The sequence below is a fragment of the Dendrobates tinctorius genome, unplaced genomic scaffold (genome assembly GCF_039654945.1).
Source record: "Dendrobates tinctorius isolate UK_male_01 unplaced genomic scaffold, ASM3965494v1 ptg000041l, whole genome shotgun sequence".
Lineage (NCBI taxonomy): Eukaryota > Metazoa > Chordata > Amphibia > Anura > Dendrobatidae > Dendrobates > Dendrobates tinctorius.
Window position 1 is genome coordinate 2,698,847 of NW_027361709.1, and position 20,478 is coordinate 2,719,324.

Genomic DNA, 20,478 nt, shown 5'->3' on the forward strand with positions numbered 1-20,478 from the left:
TCTTCTGGTATTTTTCCCTCCTCATTTAAGCATGCCATCATACATCCACTACTTAAAAAACCATCCCTCGACCAAAACTGTGCCGCTAACTATAGACCTGTCTCTAATCTTCCCTTCATCTCTAAACTCCTGGAACGCCTGGTCCACTCCCGTCTTATCCGTTATCTCTCAGAAAACTCTCTTCTCGACCCTCTCCAATCCGGTTTCCGCTCTTTACACTCCACTGAAACTGCCCTCACTAAAGTCTCCAATGATCTGCTAACAGCTAAATCAAATGGTCATTACTCCATGCTAATTCTCTTGGATCTCTCTGCAGCATTCGACACTGTGGATCATCAGCTCCTCCTCACTATGCTCCGTTCCATTTGCCTCAAGGATACCGTTCTCTCCTGGTTCTCCTCCTATCTCTCCGACCGCTCCTTTACTGTATCTTTTGCCAGTTCCTCCTCCTCTCATCTTCCCCTTACTGTTGGGGTCCCCCAAGGATCGGTTCTAGGCCCCCTCCTCTTCTCCTTGTACACTGCCCCTATTGGTCAAACAATCAGTAGATTTGGTTTCCAGTACCATCTCTATGCTGATGACACCCAATTATACGCTTCTTCTCCTGACATCACGCCAGCCTTTTTAGAAAACACCGGCGATTGTCTAAACGCTGTGTCTAATATCATGTCCTCACTATATCTGAAACTGAACCTGTCAAAGACTGAACTCCTGGTGTTTCCTCCCTCTACTAATGTACCTATACCCGACATTGCCATTTCTGTGTGTGGTTCCACTATTACTCCCCAGCAACAGGCCCGCTGTCTTGGGGTCATACTTGATTCCGAGCTTTCCTTTGCCCCCCACATTCGATCACTGGCTCGCTCTTGTCATCTGCACCTCAAAAACATTTCTAGAATTCGACCTTTTCTTACCTTTGACTCTGCAAAAACTCTTACGGTTTCTCTTATTCATTCTCGTCTGGACTATTGTAACTCTCTTCTAATCGGTCTCCCTCTTACCAAACTCTCCCCTCTCCAATCTGTCTTGAATGCTGCAGCCAGGATCATATTCCTCACCAATCGTTACACCGATGCCTCTACCTTGTGCCAGTCATTACACTGGCTACCCATCCACTCCAGAATTCAGTATAAACTTATTACCCTCACTCACAAAGCCCTCCATGGCTCAGCACCACCCTACATCTCCTCCCTTGTTTCAGTATACCACCCTACCCGCGCCCTCCGTTCTGCTGCTGACCTGAGGTTAGCATCCTCAATAGTCAGAACCTCCCACTCCCGTCTCCAAGACTTTACACGTGCCGCGCCAATTCTTTGGAATGCACTTCCCAGGTCAATACGATTAGTCCCCAATCCCCACACTTTTAAGCGTGTCCTGAAAACGCATTTATTCAGACTGGCCTATCGCCTCAACACATTAACCTAATCTATCCCTGTGTGGCAGAGCCAAAAGTTTTACCATAACCAGGTTCCCCGCATCATTCTCCCACATGCTTTATGCATCCATTAGCCCTCTGTGTCCGTACTGTCACACACCTAACATTATGGCTGGTCCATATAATCAGGGCAACTGTTACCACCCACCTTTCGTGTCTACCTCTTTCCTCATAGACTGTAAGCTTGCGAGCAGGGCCCTCTTTCCTCTTGGTATTTGATATAATCTACTGTATGTGATTATTGTTATGCTGTAATGTCTATTGTCTGTACAAATCCCCTCTGAAATGTAAAGTGCTGCGGAATATGTCGGCGCTATAAAAATAAAATTTATTATTATTAACGTCACAAAATCGGTGACGTTACAGCGATATTGCTAGCGATATCGCAGTGTGGAACGGGGGCTTTAGGCTGTGTGCACACGTTGCGGATTCTGCATTTCCGCAGCGGTTTTGGCCCTGCGGAAACGCAGCAGTTCCGCTGACCATGTACAGTACAATGAAACCCTATGGGGTTTCAAAAACGCTGTGCTGACGGTGCAGATTTTTCCGCGCGGTTTACAAACCGCAGCATGTCAATTGTTTGTGCGGATTCCGCAGCGGTTTCATACCTTTACCATAGCAGAGGTGTGAAACCGCAGGGGAAAACCGCAGACCAAACCGCAGGTCACTTTACCCGCGTTTCCGCGCGGAAGAATCCGCACCGTGTGCACATAGCTTTAGGGTTTTGCAGACAGTTCGGTTTAACAGTCTAACAAAACATTGGATCACTCTCGGACCAATGTTAGTCTACGGGGTCGGGTAGATGTCCGCTGATTTCCACAAAGAATGTACGATTAAGTAGAATCACTGCAGGAATGAGATTGATCAGATATTCGGATTGCACTCAGTGGAAAACATCAGATTGCAGACAGGTGACATTGAGTGCAGTTCAATTTCCACAGACTGATACAATGGAGAAGACCGGGGAAAAAAAAAAAAAAAAAATTCTCTTTATTGTCCATATCCGAGAAAATCAGATCACACTATATACTCTGATCAGTATAACTGATGAGATCTTCTTAAATATCTTAAAAAAAAAAACAAAAAAAAAACGAACAACAACAAACCACGCTTGTCTGCACCTAGTATACTGCGTGCAGCTGGGAACTGATCCATTGTCATACACTGTGCTGCCACCTTGTGCCCGAGATTCCAAGATGACAAGTTCTGTTTCCTGTGCTACAAAGTGTCTTATAATAAAAGAAAAAAAAACATTGAAAAAAACAATCCCAACATCGGCACCAGTCATTTTTATTGGCAATTCCCAAAGTAAAGGTTTCTGAACACAGTAAAACCTGTATCCGAATTCTCTTACCGGCATTCAATCTAAAACTAAAGTTTTTCCACTTTCACAAAAAGAACAATCCAAGTGAAAATAAACGAAATTGTGGCATCTGCCCCTGAAAAAGAGATAACGGGTGAAGAACATCTTAAAACAAAAAATTTGGAAGATCCAGACTTTGGGTCGGAGATTACTACTGTGATATTACGAAAGGCCAAAGAATGAGATATAACCAACGCGCCAACACAAGCTGGGATCTTGCGGGTGAGAAAGTCTGGTATTATGGACCCCACTGCACCCCAGGGTCATCAGCCAACCCGCAAGGGAGGAGCAACCAGCACAACGCCATCGCCTCTTACAAAAAGCATGGGGATGTTCCTCTTCGTAGACTGGAAAAAAAAACAAAAGAAAAACAAAAAAAAAAAACAGGAGAGAATTTAATGAATTCCATAGTATTCATTAATAAGCATCACCAGATACAGCAGCCGGCGTCCGCTGCAAAAGGTGTGGACTCCGCTCCCTTACCCACACACTTAGGCCCCCCGCTAAGAAACTTCTCGTGTTCCACATTATAAAAAATAAAATATCCAGCATTACCAAGACTGAGCTCAGCAGATTGTGGGAAATACCTTATATATCTCCTCGTAGGTTTCCTCATCGATCTCTATGGTGGTCACGGTTTCTTCTACATCCCCCAGTATCATGTTTAAGTGCTGATCATAGGCCTGTACGGAAACAAAGGATTAATAATGGAGGGGTCCATGCCAAAATGCACAGAGCCAGAGATCCAGACACGTACGTGCAGCCGTCCCCGGAGCTCTCGGTCATTCCTCATCTTCACATAAATGCGCTCGTCTAAGCTCAGCCGGATCAGATCCAGAGGCTCCTCCACCGTGTTTGTCGTCGGCTGCTGTATGTGGGAGGAGAGGAAAAAAGGCAAAATCATAAACGCACAAAACACAAATACATGTACCGAGAGCCTCGATGTGAAGATGAAAAATTTATAATGAAAAGTATGTACACAGTGAGTGCGCCAGCAGAATGGTGAGTGCAGCTCTGGGGTATAATACAGAATGTAACTCAGGATCAGTAATGTAATGTATGTACACAGTGACTGCACCAGCAGAATAGTGAGTGCAGCTCTGGGGTATAATACAGGATGTAACTCAGGATCAGTAATGTAATGTATGTACACAGTGAGTGCGCCAGCAGAATGGTGAGTGCAGCTCTGGGGTATAATACAGAATGTAACTCAGGATCAGTAATGTCATGTATGTACACAGTGACTGCACCAGCAGAATAGTGAGTGCAGCTCTGGAGTATAATACAGGATGTAACTCAGGATCAGTAATGTAATGTATGTACACAGTGACTGCACCAGCAGAATAGTGAGTGCAGCTCTGGAGTATAATACAGGATGTAACTCAGGATCAGTAATGTAATGTATGTACACAGTGACTGCACCAGCAGAATAGTGAGTGCAGCTCTGGAGTATAATACAGGATGTAACTCAGGATCAGTAATGTAATGTATGTACACAGTGACTGCACCAGCAGAATAGTGAGTGCAGCTCTGGAGTATAATACAGAATGTAACTCAGGATCAGTAATGTAATGTATGTACACAGTGACTGCACCAGCAGAATAGTGAGTGCAGCTCTGGAGTATAATACAGGATGTAACTCAGGATCAGTAATGTAATGTATGTACACAGTGACTGCACCAGCAGAATAGTGAGTGCAGCTCTGGAGCATAATACAGGATGTAACTCAGGATCAGTAATGTAATGTATGTACACAGTGACTGCACCAGCAGAATAGTGAGTGCAGCTCTGGAGTATAATACAGGATGTAACTCAGGATCAGTAATGTAATGTATGTACACAGTGACTGCACCAGCAGAATAGTGAGTGCAGCTCTGGAGTATAATACAGAATGTAACTCAGGATCAGTAATGTAATGTATGTACACAGTGACTGCACCAGCAGAATAGTGAGTGCAGCTCTGGAGTATAATACAGGATGTAACTCAGGATCAGTAATGTAATGTATGTACACAGTGACTGCACCAGCAGAATAGTGAGTGCAGCTCTGGAGTATAATACAGGATGTAACTCAGGATCAGTAATGTAATGTACGTGCACAGTGACTGCACCAGCAGAATAGTGAGCGCAGCTCTGGGGTATAATACAGGATGTAACTCAGGATCAGTAATGTAATGTACGTGCACAGTGACTGCACCAGCAGAATAGTGAGCGCAGCTCTGGGGTATAATACAGGATGTAACTCAGGATCAGTAATGTATGTACACAGTGACTGCTCCAGCAGAATAGTGAGTGCAGCTCTGGGGTAAAATACAGGATGTAACTCAGGATCAGTAATGTATGTACACAGTGCCTGCACCAGCAGAATAGTGAGTGCAGCTCTGGAGTATAATACAGGATGTAACTCAGGATCAGTAATGTAATGTATGTACACAGTGACTGCACCAGCAGAATAGTGAGTGCAGCTCTGGAGTATAATACAGGATGTAACTCAGGATCAGTAATGTAATGTATGTGCACAGTGACTGCACCAGCAGAATAGTGAGCGCAGCTCTGGGGTATAATACAGGATGTAACTCAGGATCAGTAATGTATGTACACAGTGACTGCACCAGCAGAATAGTGAGTGCAGCTCTGGAGTATAATACGGGATGTAACTCAGGATCAGTAATGTACTGTATGTACACAGTGACTGCACCAGCAGAATAGTGAGTGCAGCTCTGGAGTATAATACAGGAGGTAACTCAGGATCAGTAATGTAATGTATGTACACAGTGACTGCACCAGCAGAATAGTGAGTGCAGCTCTGGAGTATAATACAGGAGGTAACTCAGGATCAGTAATGTAATGTATGTACACAGTGAGTGCACCAGCAGAATAGTGAGTGCAGCTCTGGGGTATAATACAGGAGGTAACTCAGGATCAGTAATGTAATGTATGTACACAGTGACTGCACCAGCAGAATAGTGAGTGCAGCTCTGGGGTATAATACAGGAGGTAACTCAGGATCAGTAATGTAATGTATGTACACAGTGACTGCACCAGCAGAATAGTGAGTGCAGCTCTGGAGTATAATACAGGAGGTAACTCAGGATCAGTAATGTAATGTGCTCAGTGACTGCACCAGCAGAATAGTGAGGAGAACCAGAGTAGACACCTCAGTGGTCCCTGACCGCTTATAATGGCGGCTTCTGCTCGCTGTAAGAGCTGTGTACAGTACACACACGCCCCCGTGCTGCTCCGCGCTCACCTGCTCTCCATCATCCGCCATCTTGAAATCCCCACTCAGCGGAAGAGAACAGAACTCGCGCGAGATTTATGCCGCTGTCAGGCGGGAGGGAACTTCAGCCAATCAGGTGTGAGCTGCGGAACCATGTGACTTCCTTTGGTTTGGTTATACAACACTGCAGCATGTGTGGCTGAGCGGGATGGGGAAGCGCCGGGGCTCCGCGGATGGACAGACCGACTGCAAAAAGCCGAGGAAGCAGCCGGGGAAGAGGACGCCTGCCGCAGAGGGCAAAGGTGGGCGCCAGCGGTGCTTAGTGCTGTCCTATGTGCTGGAGCCATCACTGACAATGCTCTGACTCCGCCCATTACCTCATTACCATATTCCCTTAAAGGGCATCTCTAGCTTTATATAAATAATCCTTAAAGGGATCCTTGTAAGGCCAAGAAATTTGCACACTGCATCCTCCCCGCCCCAGTGGACTCCAAGTGAAAGTGGACAATCCCTTTAAGGTGGAAGTAGCCCCCCAGATTCAGCAAGCGGAGGTCTTAGCAGTGTAGTACACGGCATTTTAGCAAGTTGTCGTTTATCTCGTGCGGTTGTGTCCAGTACGAGATGGCGATGAAATAAACTCTGCACAGAATAACGCAACTAAAGGGCAAAACCGCTTCAGACTGCAGACGCAGTGCGGACACCTGCAGGTAATGGCGGCGCTCTCCCCCGGCTGCGCTCTGACTGTCCGGGATGGGTCCAGTAATGGCGGCGCTCTCCCCCGGCTGCGCTCTGACTGTCCGGGATGGGTCCGGTAATAGTGGCGCTCTCACCCAGCCGTGCTCTGACTGTCAGGGATGGGTCCGATAATGGCGGTGCTCTCACCAGGGGGCGCTCTGACTATCCGGGACTGGTCTGGTAATGGCGGGCGCTCTCACCCGGCGGCGCTGTGACTCTCCGGGACGGGTCCGGTAATGGCGGCGCTCTCACCCGGCTGCGTTTGACTGTCCGGGACGGGTCCGGTAATGGCGAGCTGTCACCCGGCTGAGCTCTGACCGAGACGGGTCCGGTAATGGCGGCGCTCTCACCCGACGACGCTCTGACTGTCCGGGACGGGTCCGGTAATGGCGGCGCTCTAACCCGGCCGCGCTCTGACTGTCCGGGACGGGTCCGGTAATGGCGGCGCTCTCACCCGGCGGTGCTCTGACTGTCCGGGACGGGTCCTGTAATGGCGGCGCTCTCACCCGGCGGTGCTCTGACTGTCCGGGACGGGTCCTGTAATGGCGGCGCTCTCACCCGGCCGCGCTCTGACTGTCCGGGACGGGTCCTGTAATGGCGGCGCTCTCACCCGGCGGTGATCTGACTGTCCGGGACGGGTCCTGTAATGGCGGCGCTCTCACCCGGCGGTGATCTGACTGTCCGGGACGGGTCCTGTAATGGCGGCGCTCTCACCCGGCGGTGCTCTGACTGTCCGGGACAGGTCCGCTGATTGTTTTACATGAACTTTGCATTTTTACCATTCACAGGCTGATTTTCTCATGTTTTTTTTTTGTTTGTTTGAATTTTTACTTCTGTTTTCTGTTGGTTTCGTGCAGCAGATGCTGTGGAGCCTGAATGTGAAGAGGCGCCAAATAAGAGACGCCGAGTCACCGCAGCAGGTGCCAGAACCACAAAAAAGGCCCTTAAAGGTGCGGAGAAGACGCCCGGGGGAGACGCTGCGGGGAAGAAACCTCCGAGAAACAAGAAGAAGGTGAAGGAAGAGGAGCCAGAGAAGGAGATCCAGTGAGTGTATTGTCAGAAAAGCCTGCGTGGTGCCATGGCAACCCCAGAGCAAGCGCAACCCCAGAGCAAGCGCAACATTCACCCAGAAGGTTTATATTAGAAAGTGCTCGTTGGATTTTTATTTTTCTCTCCTTGGCTTCTGTTAAGTCTTAAATGCATACTGGATGGAATCTCCTGAGGATCCATCTTTATTTATTTTTTATTTATATACCCACTGATAGGTAAAATGAAAACAAAAAAAAATTATTTTTTTTAATATAAACAATAGTTCAAATCCTGACGACTCGTTTCCTTTTCCAATAGATTAAAAGTGGAATTTCCCTTTTAATGTGGCCAGGTTCACACTGCGGCGACTGCTCGTTTTAGCAATAAATTGTCGGATAATTATAGTCACTGAATGCCCCGTGTGTCGCCCCCCCTAAGCTCTTTTCTGCTGATTATCCTATGATTGTGCTGCAGCGATTCTTCGTTTACTGCACGTTAAGCTGTTATTGTATTTTATGTTCTTTTTCTTTCAGAAAATTATTAAGTTTGGAGTCGCAGTCTGCGGTTTCAGATGCAGCGGTTAAAAAGGAAAGCGGCTCAGAAGATGACGAGGACAGCGAGGAGGAGTGGGAGGAAGTGGAAGGTATTCTGGGGAGGCCAAAACTTGGTGTGAAGCACTAAAAACTGCATTTTTGAGTTGCATGGTGGAGGGATAGAGCAGCAGACTGAGGAGACAGAAGGTGGGGTTGGCTTAGAATGTAAATATGCTGACACAGATTCTCATTAATCCTCCACCTTGTCCTTTGTTATAGAGCTCCATGCCACCACCCTGGACACTTTACAAGCCACAACATCCAATGATTCGGGGTTACCCACCGAGTCCGTGGAGATAGAGATCGAAACAGCAGAAGCTGCCAAGAAAAGATTAAGGAGGTAAATAAGGTTTGCAAAAATTCACTCGACTTACTACTTCACTGAACAACATTTATAGCCTGTATAGCCAGAAGGCCGTATGTGGCAACGGGCCGCACTTTGCCACATACGGCCTTCTGGCTATTCTTGTCTGGCCCAAGGACCAATACAGTCAGAGGGCTGAAACAGTGGCCCGCGGGCCGCACAGTGCTCTCCCCCTGCCCGGCCACTGCTGTCTCAGTTTCCACTATGTGCATCCGCAGTATGCAGGCAGAGGTGAATACATTGGGTGGAGGAGGCCGGCAGCCCCTTCTTCCACCAATCAGCGTGTGGGGCAGCAGTCATTTCATCACATCATCTGCTGTGCACTGCGGCGAGTCAGTGCATCGGAGACAGAGCGCTCAGGATCAGTAATGTATGTACACAGTGACTCCACCAGCAGAATAGTGAGCGCAGCTCTGGAGTATAATACAGCATGTAACTCAGGATCAGTAATGTAATGTATGTACACAGTGACTGCACCAGCAGAATAGTGAGTGCAGCTCTGGGGTATAATACAGGATGTAGCTCAGGATCACTAATGTATGTACACAGTGACTACACCAGCAGAATAGTGAGTTCAGCTCTGGAGTATAAGAAATCTGCAGTTAGGAAGTGATTTATGTTTTCTTTGCGGAATAATTTAATATGTAAATGGGTAAATTTATCAGATTTATGCATTGAGCAGCAGTGAAGTCTGAATTAAGGTAAATGCTAGGAGCTGATGGATGGGCCTATGTTTTACAGGGAAAAGAGAAAGGCAGAGTTTGACGCTTATCTACGCCGAATGATGAATCGATTCAGCAAGGAGCTGCGAGAAGACACCCACAAAGTGAGACATCGCGGAGCAATTGTCAGATGGTTCCTGTAGTGGTTTATTAATTGTCCTTGGTGCATTAACAACAAATAGAATAGAACATTATGAGGAGGATGAGACCTGTAGAAATGTATGGGTTTACCTGACCTTATGCTCTGATTTTTCTTCTCCCTAGGTGCATCTGCTCTGCCTCCTTGGCAATGGCTTCTTCCGTAGTGACGTGTGTAACTCCCCAGACCTCCAGGCAGTGGCGCTGTCTGTGGTTCCAGTTAAATTTGTAAATGTTCCCTCTGCTCGGATGGATGTTGTGTACGTGGCCAACTTGTTGAAGTGGTAAGTGATTCTGTGATAGGGTTATTTATTATAACTACCTGGACGCATTCCCTTGTAAATTCTGTTCCTTTCTAGGTTTACGACCACATTTACCCTGAATCCAGACATGTCTCTTGATGATCGAGAACCGCTGTCGGCCAGGCTAGAGCGGAGATTTGGAGTGTACGGAGTGAGGGACGCGGAGGAAATGGTCCATGTAGGTGACAAATCACTGGTTTCAAAACGTAAATGCAAACTTTAAGTTAATGAAGGTCTGGACAATGCAGATTATGTGGACCTCCATGATATGTCTGTAAGTCGGTGGGCTTCCATGACGGCCATCGAATACCATAAGTGCCCTTAAATATATCCGATTTAGCTGGGAAAAAAAAGCCAAATGATAGAATGACCTTGGGAGCTGGTAACTAAGGTACACATCGGGTTTCTAAGGGGCGTGCGTCACTTAGAAACCCGATGTGTACCTTAGTTACCAGCTTCTAAGCACAGCGCCGTGCTTAGAAACCCTGCGTTTACCTTAGTTACCAGCTGATCACTGGTCTTCCGCTTGTCACACGCAGCGATGTGTGCTGGCCAGCGGGAGACCAGCGACCAAAAAAATGTCCAGGGCTTTCCAACAGCGATCAGCTATACTGGCAGGGGGGCCGGTCGCTGATCGCTGTCACACACACTGGCGTCGCTGGTGAGATCGCTGTTACGTCACAAAACTTAAATGTGAAAGGGCCCTTACCCATCTTAGGCCTATTTCATGCTTACGTTATTCCCGTCAGTTGCCATCCGCCAAAAAGGTGGAGAACAGATCCGTGTCCGTCGAGACACCAACGGACCGTTGCATTGATGGGGTCCGCCGATGTAGGAATGTTAAAGGAACCGCAGGAAATCAAAAAGTACCGTCGTGGTAGTGGGGCCGCGAGAAGAGAGCGGGGCCGCCGGACTGGGAAGAGATCGCGGGACAAGCCACGAGAAGAGTCCGGGGTCGGGACGAGATCGCGGGGAGAGAGTGGCATTTAGGGTTAACTTTCCGGCAATGCCAATTCCGGGCACACGCAGTGTACAAATGCGGATCCGGCAACCAAAAAACGTTGCCGTGTCCGTCCTGCCATGTCAGCGGACGCTAACATTTTGGCGGATCCGTACAAAAACGGATCCAACGGATGACCATCCGTCAAGATCCGCCGTTAATGCAAGTCAATGGGGAAAAAACGGATACGCCAACAAAAATGGCGGATCCGTTTTTTTTTTGCATAACGGCGGATTTTGACTGATGGTGAAAGACTGATGTGTGAAAGAGGCCTTAGAAGCCTATTATTTTTTTCTACACTGATACATTGTAACAAACTAGAGAGACAGGAGTGAGGTTTTTGCTGGGGATATGTTTAGGATTGAATAGACCGGATACAATTATGACTGGTTTATCAGCAACAACAAATCTCTGTTGTTCTGGTGCTTTGTGGACTGAACCAAATTGATGTTGACCTTCTGAGGAACAAACTGTTTGCTAAGTCCCATTGTTCTTGCACAACTTGATCAAACATTTTGCATTTTTTGACATTTTTAAGCCAGCTTTTAGAAGAGCGGGACGGAGCTTTCTTGGGAGGGTTTTAACAAAGAATATGTATCATTTGCGCTATGTATTAATCCCTCACTGGAATACAGTTATTGCACTGGTGCATGACAAGTGAAACATGGACCATATTTACCAAGCGTGCTAATCTTACCCCAGTACACTCTTCACCAAGATTGATGTAAACAATACCAAGATTGATGAATCTAAGGCCAAAGTATATTAGAAATCTGCAGAACTTGTCATTATACATTCCTACATTTATTTTATTTTTTTGCAGCTGTTTTTGATTCTCCTTCGAGCGTTGCAGCTTCTTAGCCGCCTGGTGCTCTCCCTACAGCCGATCCCCACAAAGGAACCACCCAGCAAGGTAAGGGTTGTATGTGAGCCATACAAAAAAGTTGAGACTTCACCATCTTCTGGCTTGTGATGAGCATCAATCCTGCCTTATTCATTGCTGACAGAAGGGAAATGGAGACTTGAGCTCAGCTGCATTTTTCTGCCTTCTAGATAACAAGCAGCCCAAAAGGGAAGTCCTGTAAGAAGACTAATAAAACGTCCAGACCCCGAAAATCCCCCAAAGGAAAATCAAAGCCAAAACACAAGGAAAAGGAGCCCATTTCCTTAGACAGTTCAGAGGATGAAGATCAGAAACAATTAGATGTTATAACACCTAAGAAAGAAGTCCGTAAAGTCGAGAAGGAGAAGTCAGAGGAGAACTCCGAAGACTCCAAGGTTAAAGCAAATCCCAAAAATAAGCTCCGGAGGAAAGTGGCCTCCAAAGTATCATACAAAGAGGAGAGCGAGAGCCACGAGGGCAGCAGCGATTCTGACTACTCCGACACCGGCAGCAAGGACAGTGACTTCTCCGACTGGGACGAGTCGATTGAAAGGAAAGTTAAAAGGATGTCCTCACTAAAGGTGAACAGTAAAAGGTCAGGGGAGAGCAAAGGTAAGAGTCCTGTTGCCCCAGGACAACCTAAAGCAAAGAGCTCACCTAAAGATGATGACCAAACACCTAAGAGGAGAGGCAAGATCATTTCCACCGATGATGATGATGAGGTTACATTGCCGACCCCGACGAGAGGTAGCGATCAGTGGGTGGAGGTCTACCTGGAGAAAGAAGAGAAGTGGGTGTGCGTGGACTGTGTGTATGGGACGGTGAACCAGCCTTCCCTGTGCTTCAAGGCCGCCACCAAACCAGTTACTTACATCGTGGGGATTGACACCACAGGTCATGTAAAAGATGTGACACAAAGATATGATCCAGAGTGGATGACAAGGACCCGCAAACGCCGCGTTGATACAGAGTGGTGGGAACAGACACTGCTGCCTTACAAAAGCACCGACAGTACACGGGAAGATAAGGAAGATGTAGAGGTAAGGAGTGGAGACAGTGGTATATGATCACAGCATTTTACCCCACCTGCACTAGCAACACCACTGATGTTTGTGGGTTCATTATTGAAAACACATCAGCATGAAGTCTTTGGAGGGGGAAGGAGCGGAAAGAGAGAATCAGTCAGATGGTGCTGCAGCTTCCTAGTAAGTTTCTCACCACTGAGCCGAATTCACAGCTACACTGCTCAGCATTGCTGTGTCATGTTCTCCATGCTGCTGCTTCTAAACGTGCTACATAGAGACAAGAAAGTGGGAATCTTTCATGTCTGTGACTGCTATGTATGCGAGACATCACAGCAACTCGTCTACACTCACTAGCCCAGAGACATGTGAAAATTAGAGGTAGAGCCTGCAGTGATGAAAAATGTAGGATTCAAGTCATATAGTGGGCAGAAATAGTGACACCCCTCATGTGCACATTACATCTTATTCTTTTATACACTTCAAGGGGCTGACCAGTCTCTAAGGAAAAGTGTGCAATACTGCAGACTGCCAAATTGTGACTGTGTCCTCACGCTGCTTCCCGCAGGGGTGAATGGTCACATGGCCATATTTGTGATGATCATGCTTGCGGTCCTTTGCAGACTAGTCTCTCCCAGGTTCTCTCAACAGAAGAGAACTGAGGGAAGCTCAGGAGTCTAATCGGAAAAAGACCACAAGTATGCAGATCACAAATGTAGTCATGTGCCTGGTCACATGCTGGGAATGCAGGGGAAGCATGGTCGTAAGCGCACCACACACTGCCACAATTCTGCAGTCTACAGTCAAGCAGAATGTAGAAAATGTTTTCTTCTGAGACCAGACAACCCCTTTAACTCCAAATTACTGATTTGTTTTTTAGTTTGAAGCAAAACTCCTGAACCAGCGCCTGCCGACCTCTATCACAGAGTATAAGAACCATCCTCTCTATGCTCTAAAGCGACACCTACTGAAGTATGAAGCCATCTACCCTGAATCTGCTGCCATCCTTGGCTCCTGTAGAGGGGAGGCTGTGTATTCCAGGTAATGAACTAACGGCCTTTGCTCTAAATATGTCGGGCATAATTGTTTTTTCTTTATCACTTCACTGGGGGACACGGGTAACCATGGGGAGTTTCTCTGCTCTGTTGACATTCAGCAAACGTATCTTCACATTCCTGTTTGTGTACAGCATTCGAGATTCATTTGGTTTGCGATCCAGGAGGACCACTATCAATTCACGGCCCTTCCTTTCGGCCTAGCATCTGCCCCCAGGGTCTTCACGAAGGTCATGGCGGCTGTCATAGCCATCCTTCGCTCCAGGGGGATTCTTATAATCCCTTACCTGGACGACCTACTGATCAAAGGCCCGTCTCGCCGAGACTGCAATCAGTCTTCAAATCACTCTGGACACTCTGGTCCGTCTAAGCTGGATAGTCAGAGAGAAGTCCTCCCTGATCACTTCACATGATCCAGGCTTGTGTTTTCCTTCCGAAGAACAAGTTTTCATCTCTCTGCCAGGGAATCGGCTCCCTAAAGCGTCCTGTCCCCCTCCCCTTTCGGGCCTGCATGAGTGTCCTGTGAAAGATGATTGCCTCCATGGAAGCCGTGCCCTTCGCCCAGTTTCACACCCGCCCTCTTCAGCTGGCGCTCCTGTCCGCGTGGGACAAAAGAACGGTCTCCCTAGACTGACCTGTGCTTCTGCCTCTCAAAGTGAGGCAATCCCTGACCTGGTGGACGCTAATCGCTTCAGTCCTGCACGGGAGGACCTTTCTTCCACTTCGATGGCAGGTCGTCCCCACAGACGCCAGCCTCCTCGGGTGGGGAGCGGTTTTCCTTCAGGACACAGCTCAATGTCGCTGGAAGGAATCTGATGCTGTACACAAACAGGAATGATGCGCATCCTGAATGTCCACAGAGCAGAGCAACTCCCCATGGTTACCTGTGTCCCCCAATGAAGGCTCCAAGAAAGAGATTTTACAGTGAATACACCAAAAATCCTTTTTTCAGTCTCCTACTTTACCTTTGGGATATGACTGACATGGAACAACATCACATCCCGGATCTGGCTGTAGGCTGGCATTGTATCACAGGCGCTGGATTATTAAAGATCCAGTAAATACACCTGGTCATTCTCTCTGCAGGTCTTGTGTCCACACCCTGCATTCACGGGACACGTGGTTGAAGGATGCCCGCGTGGTGCGACTCGGGGAGGTGCCTTGCAAGGTGATGGAATAGACAGACTGCTTGGCCCCACCTGGCACGGAAAATTAAACTGTTAGATAAACTTTAGAGGATGATCTAATGTCATTTATGTCACACCCAATCTGCTTCGTGCACAGATGGTGAAAGGGCAGTCTAATCGAGCGAGAAAAGCCCGCCTGGCAGATCCAAACAAGGACAGCAATGACCTTGCTCTTTTTGGCCAGTGGCAGACGGAGGAGTATCAGCCGCCTATTGCTGTGGATGGAAAGGTAACGCTGCAGTGTCAGTGCATGAAGATTGGAAATAACAGTGATGGACATGGCACACTCCTCTGAAAGTGGGGTACACCTTAGCTACCTGCCGGTTAAGCCCTTATTGAACCGACTGCTATTCATTCTGACTCTCCCCGTACACTTGCATGCTTGGTTCAGTAGTGTGTGCACATACAGTTGTGGCCAAAAGTTTTGACACCCCTGCAATTTTGTCAGATAACGCAGTTTCTTCCTGAAAATGATTGCAATCACAAATTCTTTGGTATTATTATCTTCATTTAATTTGTGTTAAATGAAAAAACACAAAAGAGAATGAAGAAAAAAGCAAAACATTGATCATTTCACACACAACTCCAAAAATGGGCTAGACAAAAGTATTGGCACCCTCAGCGTATTGCTTGGTTGCACAACCTTTAGCCAAAATAACTGCGACCAACCGCTTCCGGTAACCATCAATGAGTTTCTTACAATGCTCTGCTGGAATTTTAGACCATTCTTCTTTGGCAAACTGCTTCAGGTCCCTGATATTTGAAGGGTGCCTTCTCCAAACTGCCATTTTTAGATCTCTCCACAGGTGTTCTATGGGATTCAGGTCTGGACTCATTGCTGGCCACCTTAGAAGTCTCCAGTGCTTTCTCTCAAACCATTTTCTAGTGCTTTTTGAAGTGTGTTTTGGGTCATTGTCCTGCTGGAAGACCCATGACCTCTGAGGGAGACCCAGCTTTCTCACACTGGGCCCTACATTATGCTGCAAAGTTTGTTGGTAGGCTTCAGACTTCATAATGCCATGCACACGGTCAAGCAGTCCAGAGGCAGCAAAGCAGCCCCAAAACATCAGGGAACCTCCACCATGTTTGACTGTAGGGACCGTGTTTTTTTTCTTTGAATGCCTTTTTTTTTTTTTTCTCCTGTAAACCCTATGTTGATGCCTTTGCCCAAAAAGCTCTACTTTTGTCTCATCTGACCAGAGAACATTCTTCCAAAACGTTTTAGGCTTTTTCAGGTAAGTTTTGGCAAACTCCAGCCTGGCTTTTTTGTTTCTGGGTAAGAAGTGGGGTCTTCCTGGGTCTCCTACCATACAGTCCTTTTTCATTCAAACGCCGACGGATAGTACGGGTTGACACTGTTGTACCCTCGGACTGCAGGGCAGCTTGAACTTGTTTGGATGTTAGTCGAGGTTCTTTATCCAACATCCGCACAATCTTTCGTTGAAATCTCTTGTCAATTTTTCTTTTCCGTCCACATCTAGGGAGGTTAGCCACAGTGCCATGGGCTTTAAACTTCTTGATGACACTGCGCACGGTAGACACAGGAACATTCAGGTCTTTGGAGATGGACTTGTAGCCTTGAGATTGCTCATGCTTCCTCACAATTTGGTTTCTCAAGTCCTCAGACAGTTCTTTGGTCTTCTTTCTTTTCTCCATGCTCAATGTGGTACACACAAGGACACAGGACAGAGGTTGAGTCAACTTTAATCCATGTCAACTGGCTGCAAGTGTGATTTAGTTATTGCCAACACCTGTTAGGTGCCACAGGTAAGTTACAGGTGCTGTTAATTACACAAATTAGAGAAGCATCACATGATTTTTCGAACAGTGCCAATACTTTTGTCCACCCTCTTTTTTATGTTTGGTGTGGAATTATATCCAATTTGGCTTTAGGACAATTCTTTTTGTGTTTTTTCATTTAAGACAAATTAAATGAAGATAATAATAACAAAGAATTTGTGTTTGCAATCATTTTCAGGAAGGAACTGAGTATTATTTGACAGAATTGCAGGGGTGTCAATACTTTTGGCCACAACTGTATGTACTCAATGGGGAGAGGGGAATAAGCTGCTGCTTAACAAATTCTCCTTTGATAACATGGCTCATCCTTTTCTTCCCCAACATCTGCTATTGAAGAAGAGTTGGGACACCTTGATTCGCATTCGATGGTCGCTCAGTTCCCCCAAAATCAGCAGGTTCCAAGTGGTGGACACAGCGCTGTGGCTTCTTCTACCAGATTCCTTATCCGACTATCTTTTTGATCTGCAGGTTCCTCGCAATGAGTTCGGCAATGTCTACCTCTTTAAACCCAACATGCTGCCCATCGGCTGCTGCCATCTGCAAGTCGCTAATCTGCATCGTGTGGCCAGGAAGCTGGATATCGACTGCGCCACTGCCATCACTGGCTTCGACTTTCACTGTGGCTTCTCACACCCTATGTAAGGCTGATGTCTCCTCTAACATAACTTTTTAGGGTTTGCACTTAATTTATCCAATGCAACAGACTGCAAACTGGCCCCGTTTTATTAAGCCCTTTGCTTTTAGTGTGTGCAAGATATTTGATTGCTGTCAGTGTACAGTGGAAGCCATAATTTACATTCAGCGATTGGTTATGTTGAATTGTTCCTTCATTCGATGCGTTAGAGTTGAGCAATTTTGTTCGGGTCCCTGCTTATTAGGTAAGCTATAGCTATAGGCCTTACCGAATAAGCTACTGCGGGAACCCGGATACATGGGGCACGCTGGCTGTTCCGTGCCGCAGTTGCATGTGTCGCGGCTGTGTGACAGTCACGGCACATGCATGGAGAGCCTGTGTGTTGGGCTTTCCATGCATGTGCTGCGACTCTGACACCGCTATGGCGCTGATGCGCACCATGTATCCGGGTTCCCACAGTAGCTTATCCAGTAAGCGCTATAGCTTGCTTAATAAGCAGGGACCCAAACAAATTTGCTCAACTTTAGTTATGATGTAGCACGTCCTCCTCCCACACTATCTGCATTGGTAGGTGAGAACTGCAGCATTGCCATATAATGAGCATGCTGGAGATTTGTTTTCTTTATTTTTTTTCTCCAACATATTGGGTTATAAAACTCCATCCACTTGTATTGATTTGGCAAATTTTAGCAACTCTACCTTGTCTGGACACTGCCTATTTTAAGCCTGTAAATTTAAACTATTAACATTTCCATTCACTGACAGCAAGCAGAATGGTTAGGAAATAAAACTATAAAGCTACAGAAAATGACAACTGCAGTACTAGGTTTCTTCTTTATTTCCCCAGTACTGATGGTTATATTGTGTGTGAAGAATATAAAGACGTCCTGCTGGCTGCCTGGGAGAATGAACAGGCGGAGATCGAGCGTAAGCAGAAAGAGGTGAATGACAGAATAGATTCAATGCGCCATGGTTAATGGGGCTGTGGAGTCGGTAAGCCGAACCACCGACTCCTCAATTTCTCTGACTTCCGACTCCACATCCCTGATGGTAAAATGACCCAATATTCAGACCGATCTCTGTACTTGTCTTGTAGAAGCGAGAAAAACGAGCGCTGGGAAACTGGAAACTGCTGGTGAAAGGTCTTCTGATCAGAGAGAGACTGAAAGCGCGATATGGACAGAAGGTAAAGCTGTGAAAGTGGCGCACTCGTCCAGACCGCTCCCCTCCTGCCAGTAACTGCAGCCAGCAACTCTTAACTTTTTTACAATGCCCCTCACAAGCTGCAGAAAATGCAAATTGTATATCAGGGCGGACATAGTGTGAGCACCTATCTGCAGCATTCCCTATACCTGGTGCAAGATGCATCCTTTACTGTATAGGGGAAATGTACTGTAAAATTAATAACCTCCCCCCATGTGGGACCCCCTACCTTTGCACTACTGAATTGGGACCCCTGCTGTTTAATGCTAGCACCAGACTGATAAGGTTTTGCTGATCACATTATAAGCACCTTTATCCTGACTCTTACTGTATTATTTCTGCAGGACTCCGCTCACTTCACCTCTGCAGCCGGAGAAGGATTCTCATCAGATGAGGAGCAACCGGCGAGTGGGACCCTGGCGCTGGACACTGCCGTATCCTGGCCCCAGAACAGAAAGGCTGAAGAGCAGCTGGGCGAGAAAGTGAAGCGGAAAACCAAGAGAGAGAAGAAAGGAGAAGAAAAACATTTATTCCCATTTGAGAAGCTGTGAAAAAGTCTGAGCATATGCGAACCACAAGTCTCAGCTTCCTACCCCTAACTTTATCTTAAAGGAGCACTTCAGGCAAAACGGGCACCGTGTCATACATGGTAACAGGGCCTTTGTTTCTTCAGGGTCTGACGGTAGAACAGTCATGAGAGAATCCAGGAGATGCGCTCTGCCCCTGCACCAGCCATAATGTCCTTTTACAGATTGTGAGTAGTATTTAAGAATATAATATAGAATTGTTTATAACAAAATAAAGAAAAAAAAAAAAAAAAAAATCAAATTTAAGACTGAATCTGGTTTTGTACAAAATTCTGAAAATAAATGTTTTATAATTGAGAACCCAAGTAGTGTTATTTATTTCCCTCTGTGACACAAGATTCAAGTCTGTCCTCACTCAGCTGCCGTCCATACAGTAAGTGCTGCCCCTTCTCATCTGTGCAGAGAGGGTATTTCTTATGGCAGTCACATGACCTAATCTGTAAAATGACAGTTCGCAAAGGGATTGTCCATAACTTGGATATTCAGAGCTGGGTCAGCACAGCGCCACATTGTGTAGTGGCCATTCTCAGGTACTGCAGATCAGCTCCTATTGAAATTAATGTTATCTGAGATTCGGTAAATGGGAGCAGGCACTACAGTGCTCAGATCCGTGCTGCTCCAGCTCCGTACATCCGGCTCCCAAAGGACCTGCAAAACAGCTACTCAATGGGGGTCTGCGGTGTCTGACTCCACGGATCTGATATGGATAACCATTTACCAAGGACATGTCATTAATGGCAAAGCGGAGGAGTGGCACACCAGGAATGTACGGGGTAGTTTCTCACTAGGTAGATCCACATTCACTCCTAAAGAGCATGGAAACATCCTAAGTCAGTTGCTTAAAAGGGTTGTCCGCTTTCACCAAATCTTGTGGTCCAGAGTGATAAGTACAGCACAGTTTTTTCTTTACTATACTCAACCTTCCTGAGTGCAGCATTGTCGCTGTTGTTTGAGCTGCAGCGGTGTCAATGTGGCGCTCTCACTGCAGCCAGAGACAAGACAGATCCAGGGAGAATAAGTGAAGATAGCATTTCATGTATGAAGGTGCCAGCATCGCAGGCGAGATGGTCACAGCTTTGTGTTCAGCTGCAGCCATGCCAAAGAGATCTGCTTATAATCAGGGAATGGAAACTCATCACTTCAATAGTTCTTCCAAGCTTATCTGCCAGGAGCAGAGGTTGCTGCTGTACATTTATCGGAGTTCTTA

The 20,478-nt window shown here is 46.7% G+C and overlaps 2 protein-coding genes across 4 annotated transcripts in view; one reads left to right on the forward strand and one right to left on the reverse strand.

Annotated features, from left to right (window-relative positions):
• Positions 1-6,214, reverse strand: part of LSM3 (LSM3 homolog, U6 small nuclear RNA and mRNA degradation associated) — a 31,014-nt gene extending 24,800 nt beyond the window's left edge. Inside the window, exons 1-4 of one of the 2 annotated variants that reach the window (XM_073575006.1) lie at positions 6,048-6,214; positions 3,556-3,666; positions 3,386-3,481; positions 2,710-3,145 (exon numbers count right to left, since the gene is read on the reverse strand). In XM_073575006.1, coding sequence (XP_073431107.1) covers positions 3,065-3,145; positions 3,386-3,481; positions 3,556-3,666; positions 6,048-6,068 — 309 coding nt within the window. In that variant the 5' untranslated portion in view covers positions 6,069-6,214 and the 3' untranslated portion in view covers positions 2,710-3,064. Of the gene's footprint in view, positions 1-2,709; positions 3,146-3,385; positions 3,482-3,555; positions 3,667-6,047 lie in introns of those variants that run through there. The other variant, XM_073575007.1, reaches the window with a different exon arrangement.
• Positions 6,187-19,571, forward strand: XPC (XPC complex subunit, DNA damage recognition and repair factor). 2 transcript variants are annotated; one of them, XM_073574998.1, is made up of 16 exons: positions 6,187-6,319; positions 7,610-7,796; positions 8,315-8,424; positions 8,594-8,714; positions 9,480-9,564; positions 9,725-9,882; positions 9,958-10,078; positions 11,724-11,813; positions 11,954-12,823; positions 13,686-13,846; positions 14,947-15,028; positions 15,145-15,276; positions 17,316-17,485; positions 18,329-18,422; positions 18,578-18,667; positions 19,029-19,571. In XM_073574998.1, exons 1-16 carry the CDS (start codon positions 6,226-6,228, stop codon positions 19,233-19,235), a joined length of 2,772 nt encoding a protein of 923 aa, XP_073431099.1. In that variant the 5' UTR covers positions 6,187-6,225; the 3' UTR covers positions 19,236-19,571. The 2 variants fall into 2 exon arrangements, with proteins under 2 accessions (XP_073431099.1, XP_073431101.1); XM_073575000.1 differs by having other exon boundaries at positions 7,613-7,796.
• Positions 19,572-20,478: the final 907 nt, after the last annotated feature.